This window comes from Pleurodeles waltl, chromosome 2_1 (assembly GCF_031143425.1).
Source record: "Pleurodeles waltl isolate 20211129_DDA chromosome 2_1, aPleWal1.hap1.20221129, whole genome shotgun sequence".
NCBI lineage: Eukaryota > Metazoa > Chordata > Amphibia > Caudata > Salamandridae > Pleurodeles > Pleurodeles waltl.
This window is the reverse complement of record NC_090438.1, coordinates 31,432,404-31,450,724: the sequence shown is the minus strand read 5'-3', so window position 1 is coordinate 31,450,724 and position 18,321 is coordinate 31,432,404. Positions and strand designations below refer to the sequence as shown.

At 52.4% G+C, this 18,321-nt stretch overlaps 1 protein-coding gene across 1 annotated transcript in view; it reads right to left on the bottom strand.

Moving 5' to 3' along the window:
- The window catches only part of LOC138260590 (ras-related protein Rab-38-like), a 73,716-nt gene extending 60,261 nt beyond the window's left edge, over positions 1–13,455 (bottom strand). Inside the window, exons 1-2 of the mRNA XM_069209174.1 lie at positions 11,595–13,455; positions 1,343–1,566 (exon numbers count right to left, since the gene is read on the bottom strand). Of these exons, the coding sequence (XP_069065275.1) occupies positions 1,343–1,544 (202 nt within the window). The 5' untranslated portion in view covers positions 1,545–1,566; positions 11,595–13,455. The remainder of the gene's footprint in view (positions 1–1,342; positions 1,567–11,594) is intronic.
- Positions 13,456–18,321: the final 4,866 nt, after the last annotated feature.

Below are 18,321 nucleotides of genomic sequence, written 5' to 3'. Positions count from 1 at the left end.
TAGTCGGAAATCCTTCTCCTGTGCAGATGACTCTCAAACTGTGGTCTGTTTAGATCATCAATGCCCAGTTCTCTACCTAAAAGTACCAGCTGGCATTCAGCAGAGGACGGGCTCAGCAACTGGAAATGAAATGCGAGGAAATAGAAATCCAAGTATTGTTAAAGAACAGAAAATAATTGTCCAATCACTATTGCGATGACCCAGGTGTCGCCACTTAGCAGTGAGGACCCAGGTGTCCCCACTCACCTGCGAGGACCACGGTGTCCCCCTACCTGCTCTGCCACAGTTACTTTCACTCACCTGAGATGACACAGGTGTCCCCACTCACCTGCAATGATACAGGTGTCCCCCTACCTGCTCTCTCACAAGTGCCCTCACTCACCTGTGATGTTCCATGTGTCTCCACCCACTTGCGATGACACAGGTGTCCCCACTCAGCTGTGATGTCCCAAGTGACCCCATTCACCAGCAAAGACACAGGTGTCCCCACACACAGGTGTCCCCACTCACCTGCGATGTCCCAGGTGTCCCCACTCACCTGCGATGGCACAGGTGTCCCCACCCACCTGTGATGTCCCACGTGGCCCCATTCACCTGTGATAACCCAGGTGTCCCCACTCACAGGTTACCCCATTCACCTGCGATGACACAGGTGTCCCCACTCACAGGTTACCCCATTCACCTGCAATGATACAGGTGTCCCCACTCATCTGTGATGTCCCAGGTGACCCCATTCACCTGCGATGACACAGGTGTCCCCACTCACAGGTGTCCCCACTCACCTGCGATGTCCCAGGTGTCCCCATTCACCTGCGATGACACAGGTGTCCCCACTCACAGGTGTCCCCACTCACCTGCAATGACACAGGTGTCCCCACTCACAGGTTACCCCATTCACCTGCAGTGATACAGGTGTCCCCACTCATCTGTGATGTCCCAGGTGACCCCATTCACCTGCGATGACACAGGTGTCCCCACTCACAGGTGTCCCCACTCACCTGCGATGTCCCAGGTGTCCCCATTCACCTGCGATGACACAGGTGTCCCCACTCACAGGTGTCCCCACTCACCTGCAATGACACAGGTGTCCCCACTCACAGGTTACCCCATTCACCTGCAGTGATACAGGTGTCCCCACTCATCTGTGATGTCCCAGGTGACCCCATTCACCTGCGATGACACAGGTGTCCCCACTCACAGGTGTCCCCACTCACCTGCAATGACACAGGTGTCCCCACTCACAGGTTACCCCATTCACCTGCAGTGATACAGGTGTCCCCACTCATCTGTGATGTCCCAGGTGACCCCATTCACCTGCGATGACACAGGTGTCCCCACTCACCTGCGATGTCCCAGAGCTGGAGTCGAACGACGGTCTCTGGCCCCCACTTGAGAACTTTGAGTGCGAAGTCCACTCCGATAGTGGCGCGATAGTGCTGTGAGTAGACCTTGTGCACGTAGCGCTGGATAATGGACGTCTTGCCCACTCCGAGGTCCCCCACAACCAAAACTTTGCAGAGGTGCTCCGTCAAGGGCGTCCCCATGATGTGGGCTGGGCCTCCGGCGCTAGGGAGCCAGAGAGAAGGCGTGAGTGGTCAAATACCCTCTGGTCCAACTCCTGGAAGTGCAATTCTCTACTCCACCACCCAGTGGCCACCTCTCCCAGGTCACTAGAATCCCCTACGGAGAATACAGGGCCTTTCTTCTCCCAGGTCACTAGAATACCCCACAGAGACCATACAGGGCCTTTCTTCTCCCAGGTCACTAGAATACCCCACAGAGACCATACAGGGCCTTTCTTCTCCCAGGTCACTAGAATACCCTATGGTGACCATACAGGGCCTTTCTTCTCCCAGGTCACTAGAATACCCCACAGAGACCATACAGGGCCTTTCCTCTCCCAGGTCTCTAGAATACCCTATGGTGACCATACAGGGCCTTTCTTCTCCCAGGTCACTAGAATACCCCACAGAGACCATACAGGGCCTTTCCTCTCCCAGGTCACTAGAATACCCCACAGAGACCATACAGGGCCTTTCTTCTCCCAGGTCACTAGAATACCCTATGGTGACCATACAGGGCCTTTCTTCTCCCAGGTCACTAGAATACCCCACAGAGACCATACAGGGCCTTTCCTCTCCCAGGTCTCTAGAATACCCTATGGTGACCATACAGGGCCTTTCTTCTCCCAGGTCACTAGAATACCCCACAGAGACCATACAGGGCCTTTCCTCTCCCAGGTCACTAGAATACCCCACAGAGACCATACAGGGCCTTTCCTCTCCCAGGTCACTAGAATACCCCACAGAGACCATACAGGGCCTTTCCTCTCCCAGGTCACTAGAATACCCTATGGTGACCTTACAGGGCCTTTCTTCTCCCAGGTCACTAGAATACCCCACAGAGACCATACAGGGCCTTTCCTCTCCCAGGTCACTAGAATACCCTACGGAGAATACAGGGCCTTTCTTCTCCCAGGTCACTAGAATCCCCTACGGAGAATACAGGGCCTTTCTTCTCCCAGGTCACTAGAATACCCCACAGAGACCATACAGGGCCTTTCCTCTCCCAGGTCACTAGAATACCCTATGGTGACCATACAGGGCCTTTCTTCTCCCAGGTCACTAGAATCCCCTACGGAGAATACAGGGCCTTTCTTCTCCCAGGTCACTAGAATACCCCACAGAGACCATACAGGGCCTTTCCTCTCCCAGGTCACTAGAATACCCTATGGTGACCATACAGGGCCTTTCTTCTCCCAGGTCACTAGAATACCCCACAGAGACCATACAGGGCCTTTCCTCTCCCAGGTCACTAGAATACCCTACGGAGAATACAGGGCCTTTCTTCTCCCAGGTCACTAGAATCCCCTACGGAGAATACAGGGCCTTTCTTCTCCCAGGTCACTAGAATACCCCACAGAGACCATACAGGGCCTTTCCTCTCCCAGGTCACTAGAATACCCTATGGTGACCATACAGGGCCTTTCTTCTCCCAGGTCACTAGAATACCCCACAGAGACCATACAGGGCCTTTCCTCTCCCAGGTCACTAGAATACCCTACGGAGAATACAGGGCCTTTCTTCTCCCAGGTCACTAGAATCCCCTACGGAGAATACAGGGCCTTTCTTCTCCCAGGTCACTAGAATACCCCACAGAGACCATACAGGGCCTTTCTTCTCCCAGGTCACTAGAATACCCTATGGTGACCATACAGGGCCTTTCTTCTCCCAGGTCACTAGAATACCCTACAGAGACCATACAGGGCCTTTCCTCTCCCAGGTCACTAGAATACCCTACGGAGAATACAGGGCCTTTCTTCTCCCAGGTCACTAGAATCCCCTACGGAGAATACAGGGCCTTTCTTCTCCCAGGTCACTAGAATACCCCACAGAGACCATACAGGGCCTTTCCTCTCCCAGGTCACTAGAATCCCCTACGGAGAATACAGGGCCTTTCTTCTCCCAGGTCACTAGAATACCCTATGGTGACCATACAGGGCCTTTCTTCTCCCAGGTCACTAGAATACCCTACAGAGACCATACAGGGCCTTTCCTCTCCCAGGTCACTAGAATACCCTACGGAGAATACAGGGCCTTTCTTCTCCCAGGTCACTAGAATCCCCTACGGAGAATACAGGGCCTTTCTTCTCCCAGGTCACTAGAATACCCCACAGAGACCATACAGGGCCTTTCCTCTCCCAGGTCACTAGAATCCCCTACGGAGAATACAGGGCCTTTCTTCTCCCAGGTCACTAGAATACCCTATGGTGACCATACAGGGCCTTTCCTCTCCCAGGTCACTAGAATACCCCACAGAGACCATACAGGGCCTTTCTTCTCCCAGGTCACTAGAATACCCCACAGAGACCATACAGGGCCTTTCCTCTCCCAGGTCACTAGAATACCCCACAGAGACCATACAGGGCCTTTCCTCTCCCAGGTCACTAGAATACCCTACGGAGAATACAGGGCCTTTCTTCTCCCAGGTCACTAGAATACCCTATGGTGACCATACAGGGCCTTTCCTCTCCCAGGTCACTAGAATCCCCTACGGAGAATACAGGGCCTTTCCTCTCCCAGGTCACTAGAATACCCCACAGAGACCATACAGGGCCTTTCTTCTCCCAGGTCACTAGAATACCCTATGGTGACCATACAGGGCCTTTCTTCTCCCAGGTCACTAGAATCCCCTACGGAGAATACAGGGCCTTTCCTCTCCCAGGTCACTAGAATACCCTATGGTGACCATACAGGGCCTTTCCTCTCCCAGGTCACTAGAATACCCTATGGTGACCATACAGGGCCTTTCCTCTCCCAGGTCACTAGAATCCCCTATGGTGACCATACAGGGCCTTTCTTCTCCCAGGTCACTAGAATACCCCACAGAGACCATACAGGGCCTTTCTTCTCCCAGGTCACTAGAATACCCCACAGAGACCATACAGGGCCTTTCTTCTCCCAGGTCACTAGAATACCCCACAGAGACCATACAGGGCCTTTCTTCTCCCAGGTCACTAGAATACCCCACAGAGACCATACAGGGCCTTTCCTCTCCCAGGTCACTAGAATCCCCTACGGAGAATACAGGGCCTTTCTTCTCCCAGGTCACTAGAATACCCCACAGAGACCATACAGGGCCTTTCTTCTCCCAGGTCACTAGAATACCCCACAGAGACCATACAGGGCCTTTCCTCTCCCAGGTCACTAGAATACCCTATGGTGACCATACAGGGCCTTTCTTCTCCCAGGTCACTAGAATACCCCACAGAGACCATACAGGGCCTTTCTTCTCCCAGGTCACTAGAATACCCCACAGAGACCATACAGGGCCTTTCCTCTCCCAGGTCACTAGAATACCCCACAGAGACCATACGGGGCCTTTCCTCTCCCAGGTCACTAGAATCCCCTACGGAGAATACAGGGCCTTTCTTCTCCCAGGTCACTAGAATACCCCACAGAGACCATACAGGGCCTTTCCTCTCCCAGGTCACTAGAATCCCCTATGGAGAATACAGGGCCTTTCTTCTCCCAGGTCACTAGAATACCCCACAGAGACCATACAGGGCCTTTCTTCTCCCAGGTCACTAGAATACCCCACAGAGACCATACAGGGCCTTTCCTCTCCCAGGTCACTAGAATACCCTATGGTGACCATACAGGGCCTTTCTTCTCCCAGGTCACTAGAATACCCCACAGAGACCATACAGGGCCTTTCCTCTCCCAGGTCACTAGAATACCCTATGGTGACCATACAGGGCCTTTCCTCTCCCAGGTCACTAGAATACCCCACAGAGACCATACAGGGCCTTTCCTCTCCCAGGTCACTAGAATACCCTATGGTGACCATACAGGGCCTTTCCTCTCCCAGGTCACTAGAATACCCTATGGTGACCATACAGGGCCTTTCCTCTCCCAGGTCACTAGAATACCCTATGGTGACCATACAGGGCCTTTCTTCTCCCAGGTCACTAGAATACCCCACAGAGACCATACAGGGCCTTTCCTCTCCCAGGTCACTAGAATACCCTATGGTGACCATACAGGGCCTTTCCTCTCCCAGGTCACTAGAATACCCTATGGTGACCATACAGGGCCTTTCCTCTCCCAGGTCACTAGAATACCCCACAGAGACCATACAGGGCCTTTCCTCTCCCAGGTCACTAGAATACCCCACAGAGACCATACAGGGCCTTTCCTCTCCCAGGTCACTAGAATACCCTATGGTGACCATACAGGGCCTTTCTTCTCCCAGGTCACTAGAATACCCCACAGAGACCATACAGGGCCTTTCCTCTCCCAGGTCACTACAATACCCCACAGAGACCATACAGGGCCTTTCCTCTCCGAGGTCACTAGAATACCCTATGGTGACCATACAGGGCCTTTCTTCTCCCAGGTCACTAGAATACCCCACAGAGACCATACAGGGCCTTTCCTCTCCCAGGTCACTAGAATACCCTATGGTGACCATACAGGGCCTTTCTTCTCCCAGGTCACTAGAATACCCCACAGAGACCATACAGGGCCTTTCCTCTCCCAGGTCACTAGAATACCCCACAGAGACCATACAGGGCCTTTCCTCTCCCAGGTCACTAGAATACCCTATGGTGACCATACAGGGCCTTTCTTCTCCCAGGTCACTAGAATACCCCACAGAGACCATACAGGGCCTTTCCTCTCCCAGGTCACTAGAATACCCCACAGAGACCATACAGGGCCTTTCCTCTCCCAGGTCACTAGAATACCCTATGGTGACCATACAGGGCCTTTCTTCTCCCAGGTCACTAGAATACCCCACAGAGACCATACAGGGCCTTTCCTCTCCCAGGTCACTAGAATACCCTATGGTGACCATACAGGGCCTTTCCTCTCCCAGGTCACTAGAATACCCTATGGACCCCATACAGGGTCTTTACTTTCCCCGGTCACTAGAATACCCCATGGACACCAGACAAGGCCTTTCCTTTCCCAGGTCACTGGACTACCCTATGGACACATTATGTGCCTTTCCTTTATCAGGGCACTAGAATACTCTATGGACCCCTTACAGGGCCTTTATTCTCCCAGGTCACTACACTACTCTATGGACACCCTGCAGGGCCTTTCCTATCCTAGGTCACTAGACTACTCTTTAGACACCCATAAGGGGCATTTCCCTTTCCAGGACATCAGTCTTCAGTAGACCAACCATTCTCAGGGAAGTAGACCAACCATTCTCAGGGCAGAAGGCCAACCATTCTCAGGGCAGTAGATCAACTTTTCTCAGGGAAGCGGACCAACCATTTTCAGGGCAGGAGATCAACCTTTCTCAGGGCAGCGGACCAACCATTCTCGGGGAAGTAGACCAACCATTCTCAGGGCAGGAGATCAACCTTTCTCAGGGCAGCAGACCAACCATTCTCAGGGCAGTAAACTAGCCATTATCAGGGCAGTAGATCGACCATTATCAGGGCAGTAGACCGACCCTTCTCAGGGCAGTAGACCACCTTTCTCTGGGTAGTAGATCAACCATTCTCAGGGCAGTAGACCAACCAAGCTCAGGGCAGTAGTCCAGCCATTTTCAGGGCAGTAGATCGACCATTGTCAGGGCAGTAGACTGTCCATTCTCAGGGCAGTAGACTGCCGTACTCAGGGTAGCAGACCAATCATTCTCAGGACATTAGACCAACCAGTCTCAGGGAAGTGGACTAACCATTCTAGGCTAGGACAGTAGACCAACCATTCTTATGGCAGCAGACCAACCAATCTCAAGGCAGCAGATCAAACATACTCAGGGCAGTAGGCAGACCATTATCAAGGCAGTAGATCAACCATTCTCAGGTCGGTAGGCCAACCCTTCTCATGGTGGTAGACCACCCATTCTCAGGACAGTAGAATAACTATTCTAGGACAGTAGATCAACCATTCTCAGGTAGTAGACCACCGTTGAAGGACAGTAGACAAACCATTTTAGGACAATAGACCACCATTCTCAGTCAGTAGACCACCATTCTCAGGCAATAGACCAACCAGTCTCAGGGCAGTAGATCAACCATTCAAAGCACAGTAGATCAACCATTCTCAGAACAGTAGACTAACTATTCCTAGGACAGTAGACAAACCATTCTCAGGGCGTTAGACCACCCATTCTCAGGACTGAAGACCAACCAACCTCAAGCCAGGAGATCAGTCATTCTCAGGGTAATAGACCACCATTCCCAGGGCAGAAGACAAACCATTCTCAGGGCAGTAGACAAACCATTCTCAGGGCAGTAGACCTACCATTCTTAGGGCTGTAGATCAAACATTCTCAGGGCAGCAGACCAACCATTCTCAGGACAGTAGATTAACCATTCTGAGGGCAGAAGACCAACCATTCCAATGGCAGTAGACTGACCATTCTAGGACCGTAGACTCACCATTTTCAGGGCAGTAGACCAATCAATCAATTAATTAGGAATTTGTAAAGCGCACTACTCACCCATGAGGGTCTCAAGGTGCTGAGGTGGGGGGTAGGAGGTGGTGCTACTTCTCGAACCGCCAGGTCTTGAGAAGTCTCCTGAAGACCACCATTCTCAGGACAGTGATACAACCATTCTCAGGGGAGTAGACCAACCATTCTCAGGGCAGTAGACTGCCATGCTTAGGACAGTAGACCAACCATTATCAGGGGAAGTAGGACAACTCTTCTCAGGGCAGTAGACCAACCATTCCCGTTCTCAAGGCAGTAGTCCCTGTGAATACTAGCCCTCGCATACAGGAGCCCTAGCCCTTGTAAACACTAGCCCTCACATACAGGAGCTCTAGCCCTTGTGAACACTAGAACTCACATACAGGGGCCCTGGCCCTTGTGAACACTAGCCCTCACATACAGGGGCCCTGGCCCTTGTGAACACTAGCCCTCACATACAGGGACCCTGGCCCTTGTGAACACTAGACCTCACATACAGGGGCCCTGGCCCTTGTGAACACTAGCCCTCACAAACAGGGGCCCTAGCCCTTGTGAACGCTGAACATCACATACAGGAGCCCTTGTGAACACTAGACCTCACATACAGGGGCCCTAGCCCCTGTGAAGACTGGACCTCACATACAGGGGCCCTGGCCCTTGTGAATGCTGAACATCACATACAGGAGCCCTTGTGAACACTAGACCTCACATACAGGGGCCCTAGCCCCTGTGAATACTAGACCTCACATACAGGGGCCCTGGCCCTTGTGAACACTAGCCCTCACATACAGGAGCCCTAGCCCTTGTAAACACTAGAACTCACATACAGTGGCCCTTGCCCTTGTGAACACTAGCCCTCACATACAGGGACCCTAGCCCTTGTGAACACTAGACCTCACATACAGGGGCCCTTGTGAACACCAAACCTCACATACAGGGGCCCTGCCCCTTGTGAACACTAGACCTCACATACAGGGACCCTGGCCCTTGTGAACACTGGACCTCACATGCAGGAGCCCTAGCCCTTGTTAACACTAGACCTCACATACAGGGACCCTGGCCCTTTAGAACACTGGACCTCACATACAGGGGCCCTGGCCCTTTTGAACATTGGAGTTCATATACAGGAGCCAAGCCTTCTCAGGACACTAGACCTTGTGAACACTAGCCCTCACAAACAGGGGCCCTAGCCCTTTTGAACACCAGACCTCACATACGGGAGCCCTAGCCCTTGTGAACTCTCACATACAGGAGCCCTTGTGAATACTAGACCTCACATACAGGGGCCCTTGTGAACACCAAACCTCACATACAAGAGCCCTAGCCCTTGTGAACACTGGACCTCACATACAGGGACCCTGGCCCTTGTGAACACTGGACCTCACATGCAGGAGCCCTGGCCCTTGTTAACACTAGAACTCACATACAGGGGCCCTGGCCCTTTTGAACATTGGACCTCACATACAGGAGCCAAGCCTTCTCAGGACACTAGACCTTGTGTGAACACCAGCCCTCACATACAGGAGCCCTAGCCCTTGTAAACACTAGAACTCACATACAGGAGCCCTTGCCCTTGTGAACACTAGCCCTCACATACAGGGACCCTGAACACTCGACCTCACATACAGGAGCCCTGAACACTCAACCTCACATACAGGAGCCCTAGCCCTTGTGAACACTAGACCTCACATACAGGGGCCCTGGCCCTTTTGAACATTGGAGTTCACATACAGGAGCCAAGCCTTCTCAGGACACTAGACCTTGTGAACACTAGCCCTCACATACAGGAGCCCTAGCACTTGTGAACACTAGCCCTCACATACAGGGGCCCTGGCCCTTGTGAACACTACACCTCACATACAGGCGCCCTGGCCCTTGTGAACACTAGCCCTCACATACAGGGGCCCTGGCCCTTTTGAACACCAGACTTCACATACAGGTGCCCTAGCCCTTGTGAACTCTCACATACAGGGGCCCTTGTGAACACTAGACCTCACATACAGGGGCCCTTGTGAACACCAAACCTCACATACAGGAGCCCTGGCCCTTGTGAACACTGGACCTCACATGCAGGAGCCCTAGCCCTTGTTAACACTAGACCTCACATACAGGGACCCTGGCCCTTTAGAACACTGGACCTCACATACAGGGGCCCTGGCCCTTTTGAACATTGGAGTTCACATACAGGAGCCAAGCCTTCTCAGGACACTAGACCTTGTGAACACAAGCCCTCACATACAGGGGCCCTAGCCCTTGTGAACACTAGCACTCACATACAGGGGCCCTAGCCCTTTTAAACACCAGACCTCACATACTGGAGCCCTAGCCCTTGTGAACGCTGAACATCACATACAGGAGCCCTAGCCCTTGTGAACACTGGACCTCACATACAGGAGCCCTAGCTCTTGTGAACAGTAAACCTCATATACAGGGGCCCTAGCCCTTTTAAACACCAGACCTCACATACTGGAGCCCTAGCCCTTGTGAACGCTGAACATCACATACAGGAGCCCTTGTGAACACTAGACCTCACATACAGGGGTCCTAGTCCCTGTGAACACTACACCTCACATACAGGGGTCCTAGTCCCTGTGAACACTAGACCTCACATACAGGGGCCCTGGCCCTTGTGAACACTAGCCCTCACATACAGGGGCCCTAGCCCTTTTAAACACCAGACCTCACATACTGGAGCCCTAGCCCTTGTGAACGCTGAACATCACATACAGGAGCCCTTGTGAACAGAAAACCTCCCATACTAGGGCCCTGGCTCTTGTGAACACTACACCTCACATACAGGGGCCAAGCCTTCGCAGGGCACTGTCTAAAACCTCGCCATTGCTGTGCACACCCTCGCCAGTACAGTCCACACCTCACCAGTACAATCCTTACTCTCACCAGTGCTGTCCACACCATCAAACGTACAGAGCACACCCTCACCAGTATCGTCCACACCCTCAGCAGTGCAGTCCACACGCTCTCCAGTACAGTCCATATCCTCACTAATACAGTCCACACCCTCTCCAGTACAGTCCATATCCCCACCAGTACAGTCAATACCCTCGCCAGTACAGCCCATATCCCCACCAGTACAGCCCATACCCTCTCCAGTGCAGTCCATATCCTCGCCAGTACAATCCATACGCTCTCCAGTACAGTCCATATCCTCGCCCGTACAGTCCATATCCTCACCAGTACAGACCATACCCTCGCCAGTACAGTCCACATTCTCTCCAGTACAGACCATACCCTCGCCAGTACAGCCCATATCCCCACCAGTACAGCCCATACCCTCTCCAGTGCAGTCCATATCCTCGCCAGTACAGTCCATACCCTCTCCAGTACAGTCCATACTCTCTCCAGTACAGTCCATATCCTCGCCAGTACAGCCCATATATTCGCCAGCACAGCCCATGTCCTCGCCAGTACAGCCCATATCCTCCCCAGTACAGTCTGGGTAGCTGTCAGTGCAGCCCGTCCCCTGCCAGGAACAGTTCATGAACTGCACAGCACATAACACATGGCCCTGATTGCCCTGGTGAGTTAATGCACCCCTGGAGCCCGTCTACTGCACAGTACGGTCCCATTACCCCCAGTACAGTATATGCACCCCCACAGACACCCATACCCCCCTATGCACCCCGACACAAACTTGTTCTCACCAGTGCAGGCCTCTGTGTCCCTTCCGGGAAGGTGGGGTGCGGGTGGCTCTATGCCCCTTCAGTGCCGACAGAGGTCTCCCCGTCTCCTGCAGTTCCTGGCACTCTCATTCAGATTTTGCGGACACTCGTTTGTCTCCGGGGATGTCGCTCAGGTCAGGTCTCCGGCTGACAGTCTCGCCAGACCCTTGTCTCGCAGGATCTCGGTCACTCCTCTGTCTGCTGCTGGGACTGTCGTGCACACGCTGCTGACAGTCTCTCGCTAGCAGTCTGACAGTCTCTCGGCAGCAGTCTGACAGTCTCTTGCTAGCAGTCTGACAGCCTCTCGATAGCAGTCTGACAGTCTCTCGGCAGCAGTCTGACAGTCTCTCGGCAGCAGTCTGACAGTCTCTTGCTAGCAGTCTGACAGTCTCTCACTAGCAGTCTGACAGTCTCTTGCTAGCAGTCTGGCCGTCTCTCGCCAGGAGTCTGACAGTCTCTCGATAGCAGTTTTACAGTCTCTCGCTAGCAGTCTGACAGTCTGTCGCTAGCAGTCTGCTGCAGATGGTGATGACAGTCTCTTGTATCTCGTCTCCTGCTGTGAGTCTCGTTCAGGTGCTTCTAGCAGTCCCTTGTCTCTGGCGGATGTATCTCTTTTACTCTGCTGACAGTCTCGGTGAGTCTCGTGCTGATGAGGCTGTCAGTCTCTTGCTACCGTCTGCTGCAGATGCTGCTGGCAGTCTCATGAAGATTCTGCTGACAGTCTCTGCCTCTTGCGCCCAGGCGACGTGGCTCAACCCCTGTACCCTGCTGACAGTCTCAGCAGACGCGGACCTGAAACGCTGCTGAGAGCCTAGTGTCTCCTGCTGGGAGTCTCAGCAGGTGCTGCCAACAGCCTCTAGTGTCCGGCGGTTGTGGCTCAGCTGACAGTCTCGGCTGCTGTAAGTTCCTTGTCTCTGGCGGGTGTGGTCCAGCCCCTGGTACCAAGCTGACAGTCTCAGCAGTCGCTGCTGTGAGTCTCGTAAAGGACCTACAGACAGTCTCAGTAGACGGTCTCAGACGACGCTGCTGTGAGTCTCGGGAACACCCAGCTGACAGTCTCAGCAGTCGCTGCTGTGAGTCTCGTGAAGACCCCGCTGACTCAGAAGGCGCTACTGACAGTCTTGTATTTCCTGCTGGGAGCCTCTGCAGGTGGTGCCGACAGTATCTCGTGTCCGACGTGTGTGGCTCAGCCTCTTGTACCCAGGTGGAAGTCTCAGCAGACACTGCTATGAGTCTCGTGAAGGCCCACAGACAGTCTCAGCAGACAGTCTCAGCAGACGACAGTCTCAGCAGACAGTCTCAGCAGACACTGCTATGAGTCTCGTGAAGGCCCACAGACAGTCTCAGCAGACAGTCTCAGCAGACGCTCTCAGAAGACACTGCCATGAGTCTCGCGGAGGCCCTAAAACGATCTCAGCAGACAGTCTCAGCAGACACTGCTGTGAGTCTCGTGAAGGAGCACACACGGTCTCAGCAGACGCTCTCAGCAGACACTGCTTTGAGTCTCGTGAAGGCCCACCGACGGTCTCAGCAGTCAGTCTCAGCAGACACTCTCAGCAGACACTGCTATGAGTCTCGTGAAGGCCCACAGACGGTCTCAGCAGACAGTCTCAGTAGACGCTCTCAGGAGACAGTCTCAGCAGACACTGCTGTGAGTCTCGTGAAGGCCCTACAGATGGTCTCTTGCCTCCTGCTGGCCCTCGGACCCTTGCCATGCACCGAGGGCGTCACGCCTCCTTGCTGAGTGTTCCTCACATGGGAGTGTGAATGAAGTCTGCCCTCAACGCTCACTCACACCCTGGTGCCAGTCCCTCCTCTGCCAGGGCCGGGCATGTGTCTCCCATCACAGCTGTTCACCGTGCAGGGTCTGGTATACAACTGACACTGTCCCAGCCCTGTCGACCTTTCAAAGGCATTGGCCTGACATATGATTGGCACCACCCCAGCCCTGCTGTCCTTTCAAAGGCACCAGCCTGACATGCGACTGACGCTGCCCCAGCCCTGCTGGCCTTTCAAAGGCACCGGCCTGACATGACTGACGCTTCCCCAGCCCTGCTGTTCTTTCAAATGCACCGTCCTGACATGCGACTGACGCTGCCCAGCCCTGCTGGCCTTTCAAAGGCACCGACCTGACATGTGATCACCTTTTCTCCAACCCTACTGGCCTTGAGATGTTTTACCTGAACACCTGACTCTGTGCCAGAGCCCTACAATGTGCAGGTACCCACAAGACCCGGGGGCCTTTGGGCCTCACCCCCAGAACACCCCAGCTCCCTGCTGTATCTGCAGCACAAGTAATGCACTACCAGGGGGCGGTTGGTCAAACTGCTGGGGCGTAATACTTGCCAGGAGTTCACCCCACTTTTTCAGAATTTGCCTCTGCTGTGCCCCATATGTGCAGAATGCCAGTGCCAGCATTTTGATGAGGGTGCCTGTTAGACCTGACAGCCTTAGGGTGGTCACCCCTAACTTTATGCCTGCCTCCCTCCACTTTCTGGACTCTGTTTTTGCTGGCTTTTAGATTCTGCGCACTTTACCCCTGCTAACCAGTGCTAAAGTGCATTTGCTCTCTCCCTTTAAACATGTTAATCTTGGATCATACTTGATTGGACTATTTAATTTACTTATAAGTCCCTAGTAATGTGCACTATATGTGCCTAGGGCCGGTAGATTAAATGCTCCTAGTGGGCCTGCAGCACTGGTTGTGCCACCCACTTAAGTAGCCCTTTTACCTTGTCTCAGGTCTGCCATTGCAAGGCCTGTGTGTGTAGTTTCACTGTCACCTCGACTTGGCATTTAAAAGTACTTGCCAGGCCTAAACCTCCCCTTTCTCCACATATAAGTCACCTCTAGTATGTGCCCTAGGTAACCCCTAGAGCAAGGTGCTGTGTGGGTGAAAGGCAGGACATGTACCTGTGTAGTTTACATGTCCTGGTAGTATAAAACTCCTTAATTCGTTTTTGCACTACTCTGAGGCCTGCTCCCTTCATAGGCTTACATTGGGGCTGCCCTCTTACAGTATTGAAGTGGTAGCTGCTGATCTGAAAGGAGTAGGAAGGTCATATTTAGTATGGCCAGAATGGTAATACCAAATCCTGCTGACTGGTGAAGTTGGATTCAATATTACTATTCTAGAAATGCCACTTTTAGAAAGTGAGCATTTCTTTGCACTTAAATCCTTCTGTGCCTTACAATCCACGTCTGGCTGGGCTTGGTTGACAGCTCCTTGTGCATTCACTCAGACACACCCCAAACACAGGGTACTCAGCCTCACTTGCATACATCTGCATTTTGAATGGGTCTTCCTGGGCTGGGAGGGTGGAGGGCCTGCTCTCACACAAAGGACTGCCACACCCCCTACTGGGACCCTGGCAGACAGGATTGAACTGAAAGGGGACCTGGTGCACTTCTTAGCCACTCTTTGAAGTCTCCCCCACTTCAAAGGCACATTTGGGTGTAAAACAGGGTCTCTGCCCTACCTCATCAGACACTTGCTGGAGAAGAAACCTGAACCAGAAAATGCATCCTGCCAAGAAGAACTGCCTGGCTGCCTAAAGGACTCACCTGACTGCTTTCTACAAAGGACTGCTGCCTTGCTGTTGCCCTGCTACCTTGCTGAACTCTTGTCTGGCTTTAAAAGTGCTCTCCAAGGGCTTGGATAGAGCTTGCCTCCTGTTCCCTGAAGTCTCAGGACCAAAAAGACTTCTCTTTTTCATTTGGACTCTTCGTGCGCCGAAAATTTTGATGCACAGCGTGCTCCGAGGCGAGAAAATCGGCGCACACTGACGCTGATCGATGCAACACCTTCGGGGCGACCGGAACTTCGACGCACGGCCTCGCAAGGAAAACGCTGCCTGACTTCCAGAGGGGAAATCGATGCAACGCCTGCTGTGAGACCGAGAATTCCACGCACAGCCTCCTGGAACATCGCGCAGCCGGAAAACAAGCCAAAGAATCCACGCACAGACCCCGGGACATCTGGTAATCCCGCGACCCACAGAAAGAGACTGTCAGCATGCCAGAAAATGACGCACGACTTCCCCGCGTGAAAAATAACGACGCAAGTCCGTGTGTGCAGGGGAGAAATCGACGCACACACCATTTTTCCACGTAACTCTTCTTCTGCCGCCCTTTGCGGAGATTTTCCACTTTAAAGCAGGTACTTTGTGCTTGAAAGAGACTTTGTTTGCTTTTTAAAGACTTAAGACACTTTATATCACTTTTCAGTGATATCTCTAAAATTTCACATTGCATCTTTATTCGTTTTGACCTACAATTATCCTGATAAATATTATATATTTTTCTAAACACTGTGTGGTGTATTTTTGTGGTGCTATTTTGTGTTATTGTATGATTTATTGCACAAATACTTTACACATTGCCTTCTAAGTTAAGCCTGACTGCTCGTGCCAAGCTACCAGAGGGTGGGCACAGGATAATTTTGGATTGTGTGTGACTTACCCTGACTAGAGTGGGGTTCTTGCTTGGACAGAGGGTAACCTGACTGCCAACCAAAAACCCAATTTCTAACAGTACCCATCATGCCAAGAATGACATACACTAGTCCAGTGGCAGGACTGTGCCATTGATTATTCCTCTGTGCCAAGGGCGACCCTCATGTCATCAAGGTTTGCTTCCCCAACCTGCACTTTTCCATGGGTGTGCCTATCTGTCAAGTGTCATTTCCAGTACTTCCGGGTATGCATTCTGCCAGGGAGCCCCCTTTATGCTAAGACTTACCCCCGACGTCCCACCGGAAGCATGGTGCAAGGGTGCCACATGTTTCCTCCAGTATGCCAGCGCCAGCATGTGTCCAATCCTCCCCATGTGCCAAGAATTGCTTCTAGTGTGGCAGAGCCTGTATACTGCATGGGTGCCCTCCCTTATGCCTAGAATTACCCTCGATATACCAGTGGCAGGATCTTACCTTGGGTGCCACCATAAGCCCAAAATGAAATGGAGTATGCTGTGGCCAGCGGCACACCCACAATCACAAAACACACAAACACACTATTACCCACTGCACTCACTCACTCACACTTATTCCCTCTCTCGCCCCTCTCCTGCTCTCACTCACTCATTCTCACTCCCACCTAGTCACTCACACACAAACACACTCTTACTCACTGGCACTCTCTCACTCACACTTATTCCCTCTCTCGCCCCCTCACTCTCATTAACTCTCACTCACTCATTCTCACTCCCATCTAGTCACTCACACACAAACACACTCTTACTCACTGGCACTCCCTCACTCACACTTATTCCATCTCTCTCGCCCCCTCACTCTCATTAACTGTCACTCACTCATTCTCACTCCCACCTAGTCACTCACACACAAACACACTCTTACTCACTGGCACTCTCTCACTCACACTTATTCCCTCGCTCGCCACCCTTACTCTTTCACTCACTCATTCTCACTCCTACCTAGTCACTCACACATAAACACACTCTTACTCACTGGCACTCTCTCACTCACACTTATTCCCTCTCTCGCCTCCTCACTCTCATTAACTCTCATTCACTCATTGTCACTCCCACCTAGTCACTCACACACAAACACACTCTTACTCACTGGCACTCCCTCACTCACACTTGTTCCATCTCTCTCGCCCCCTCACTCTCATTAACTGTCACTCACTCATTCTCACTCCCATCTAGTCACTCACACACAAACACACTCTTACTCACTGGCATTCCCTCACTCACACTTGTTCCATCTCTCTCGCCCCCTCACTCTCATTAACTGTCACTCACTCATTCTCACTCCCATCTAGTCACTCACACACAAACACACTCTTACTCACTGGCACTCTCTCACTCACACTTATTCCCTCTCTTGCCACCTTTACTCTCTCACTCACTCATTCTCACTCCCACCTAGTCACTCACACACAAACACACTCTTACTCACGTGCACTCTCACTCATACTTATTCCCTCTCTTGCCACCCTTACTCTCTCACTCACTCATTCTCACACCCACCTAGTCACTCACACACAAACACGCTCTTACTCACTGGCACTCTCTCACTCACACTTATTCCCTCTCTCACCACCCTTACTCTCTCACTCACTCATTCTCACTCCCACCTAGTCACTCACACACAAACACACTCTTACTCACTGGCACTCTCTCACTCACACTTATTCCCTCTCTTGCCCCCTCGCTCTCATTAAATCCCACTCACTCATTCTGACTCCCACTTAGTCACTCACACACAAACACACTCTTATTCACTGGCACTCTCTCACTCACACTTATTCCCTCTCTTGCCACCCTTACTCTCTCACTTACTCATTCTCACTCCCACCTAGTCACTCACACACAAACACACTCTTACTCACTGGCACTCTCTCACTCACACTTATTCCCTCTCTTGCCCCCTCGCTCTCATTAACTCCCACTCACTCATTCTGACTCCCACTTAGTCACTCACATACAAACACACTCTTACTCACTGGCACTCTCTCACTCACACGTATTCCCTCTCCCACCTCCCTTACTCTCTCACTCACTCATTCTCACTCCCACCTAGTCACTCACACACAAACACACTCTTACTCACTGGCACTCTCTCACTCACACTTATTTCCTCTCTTGCCCCTTCACTCTCATTAACTCCCACTCACTCATTCTCACTCCCACCTAGTGTAGGAAGTTGGCTCTGTATGCACTATTTCAAAGTAAGGAATAGTATGCACAG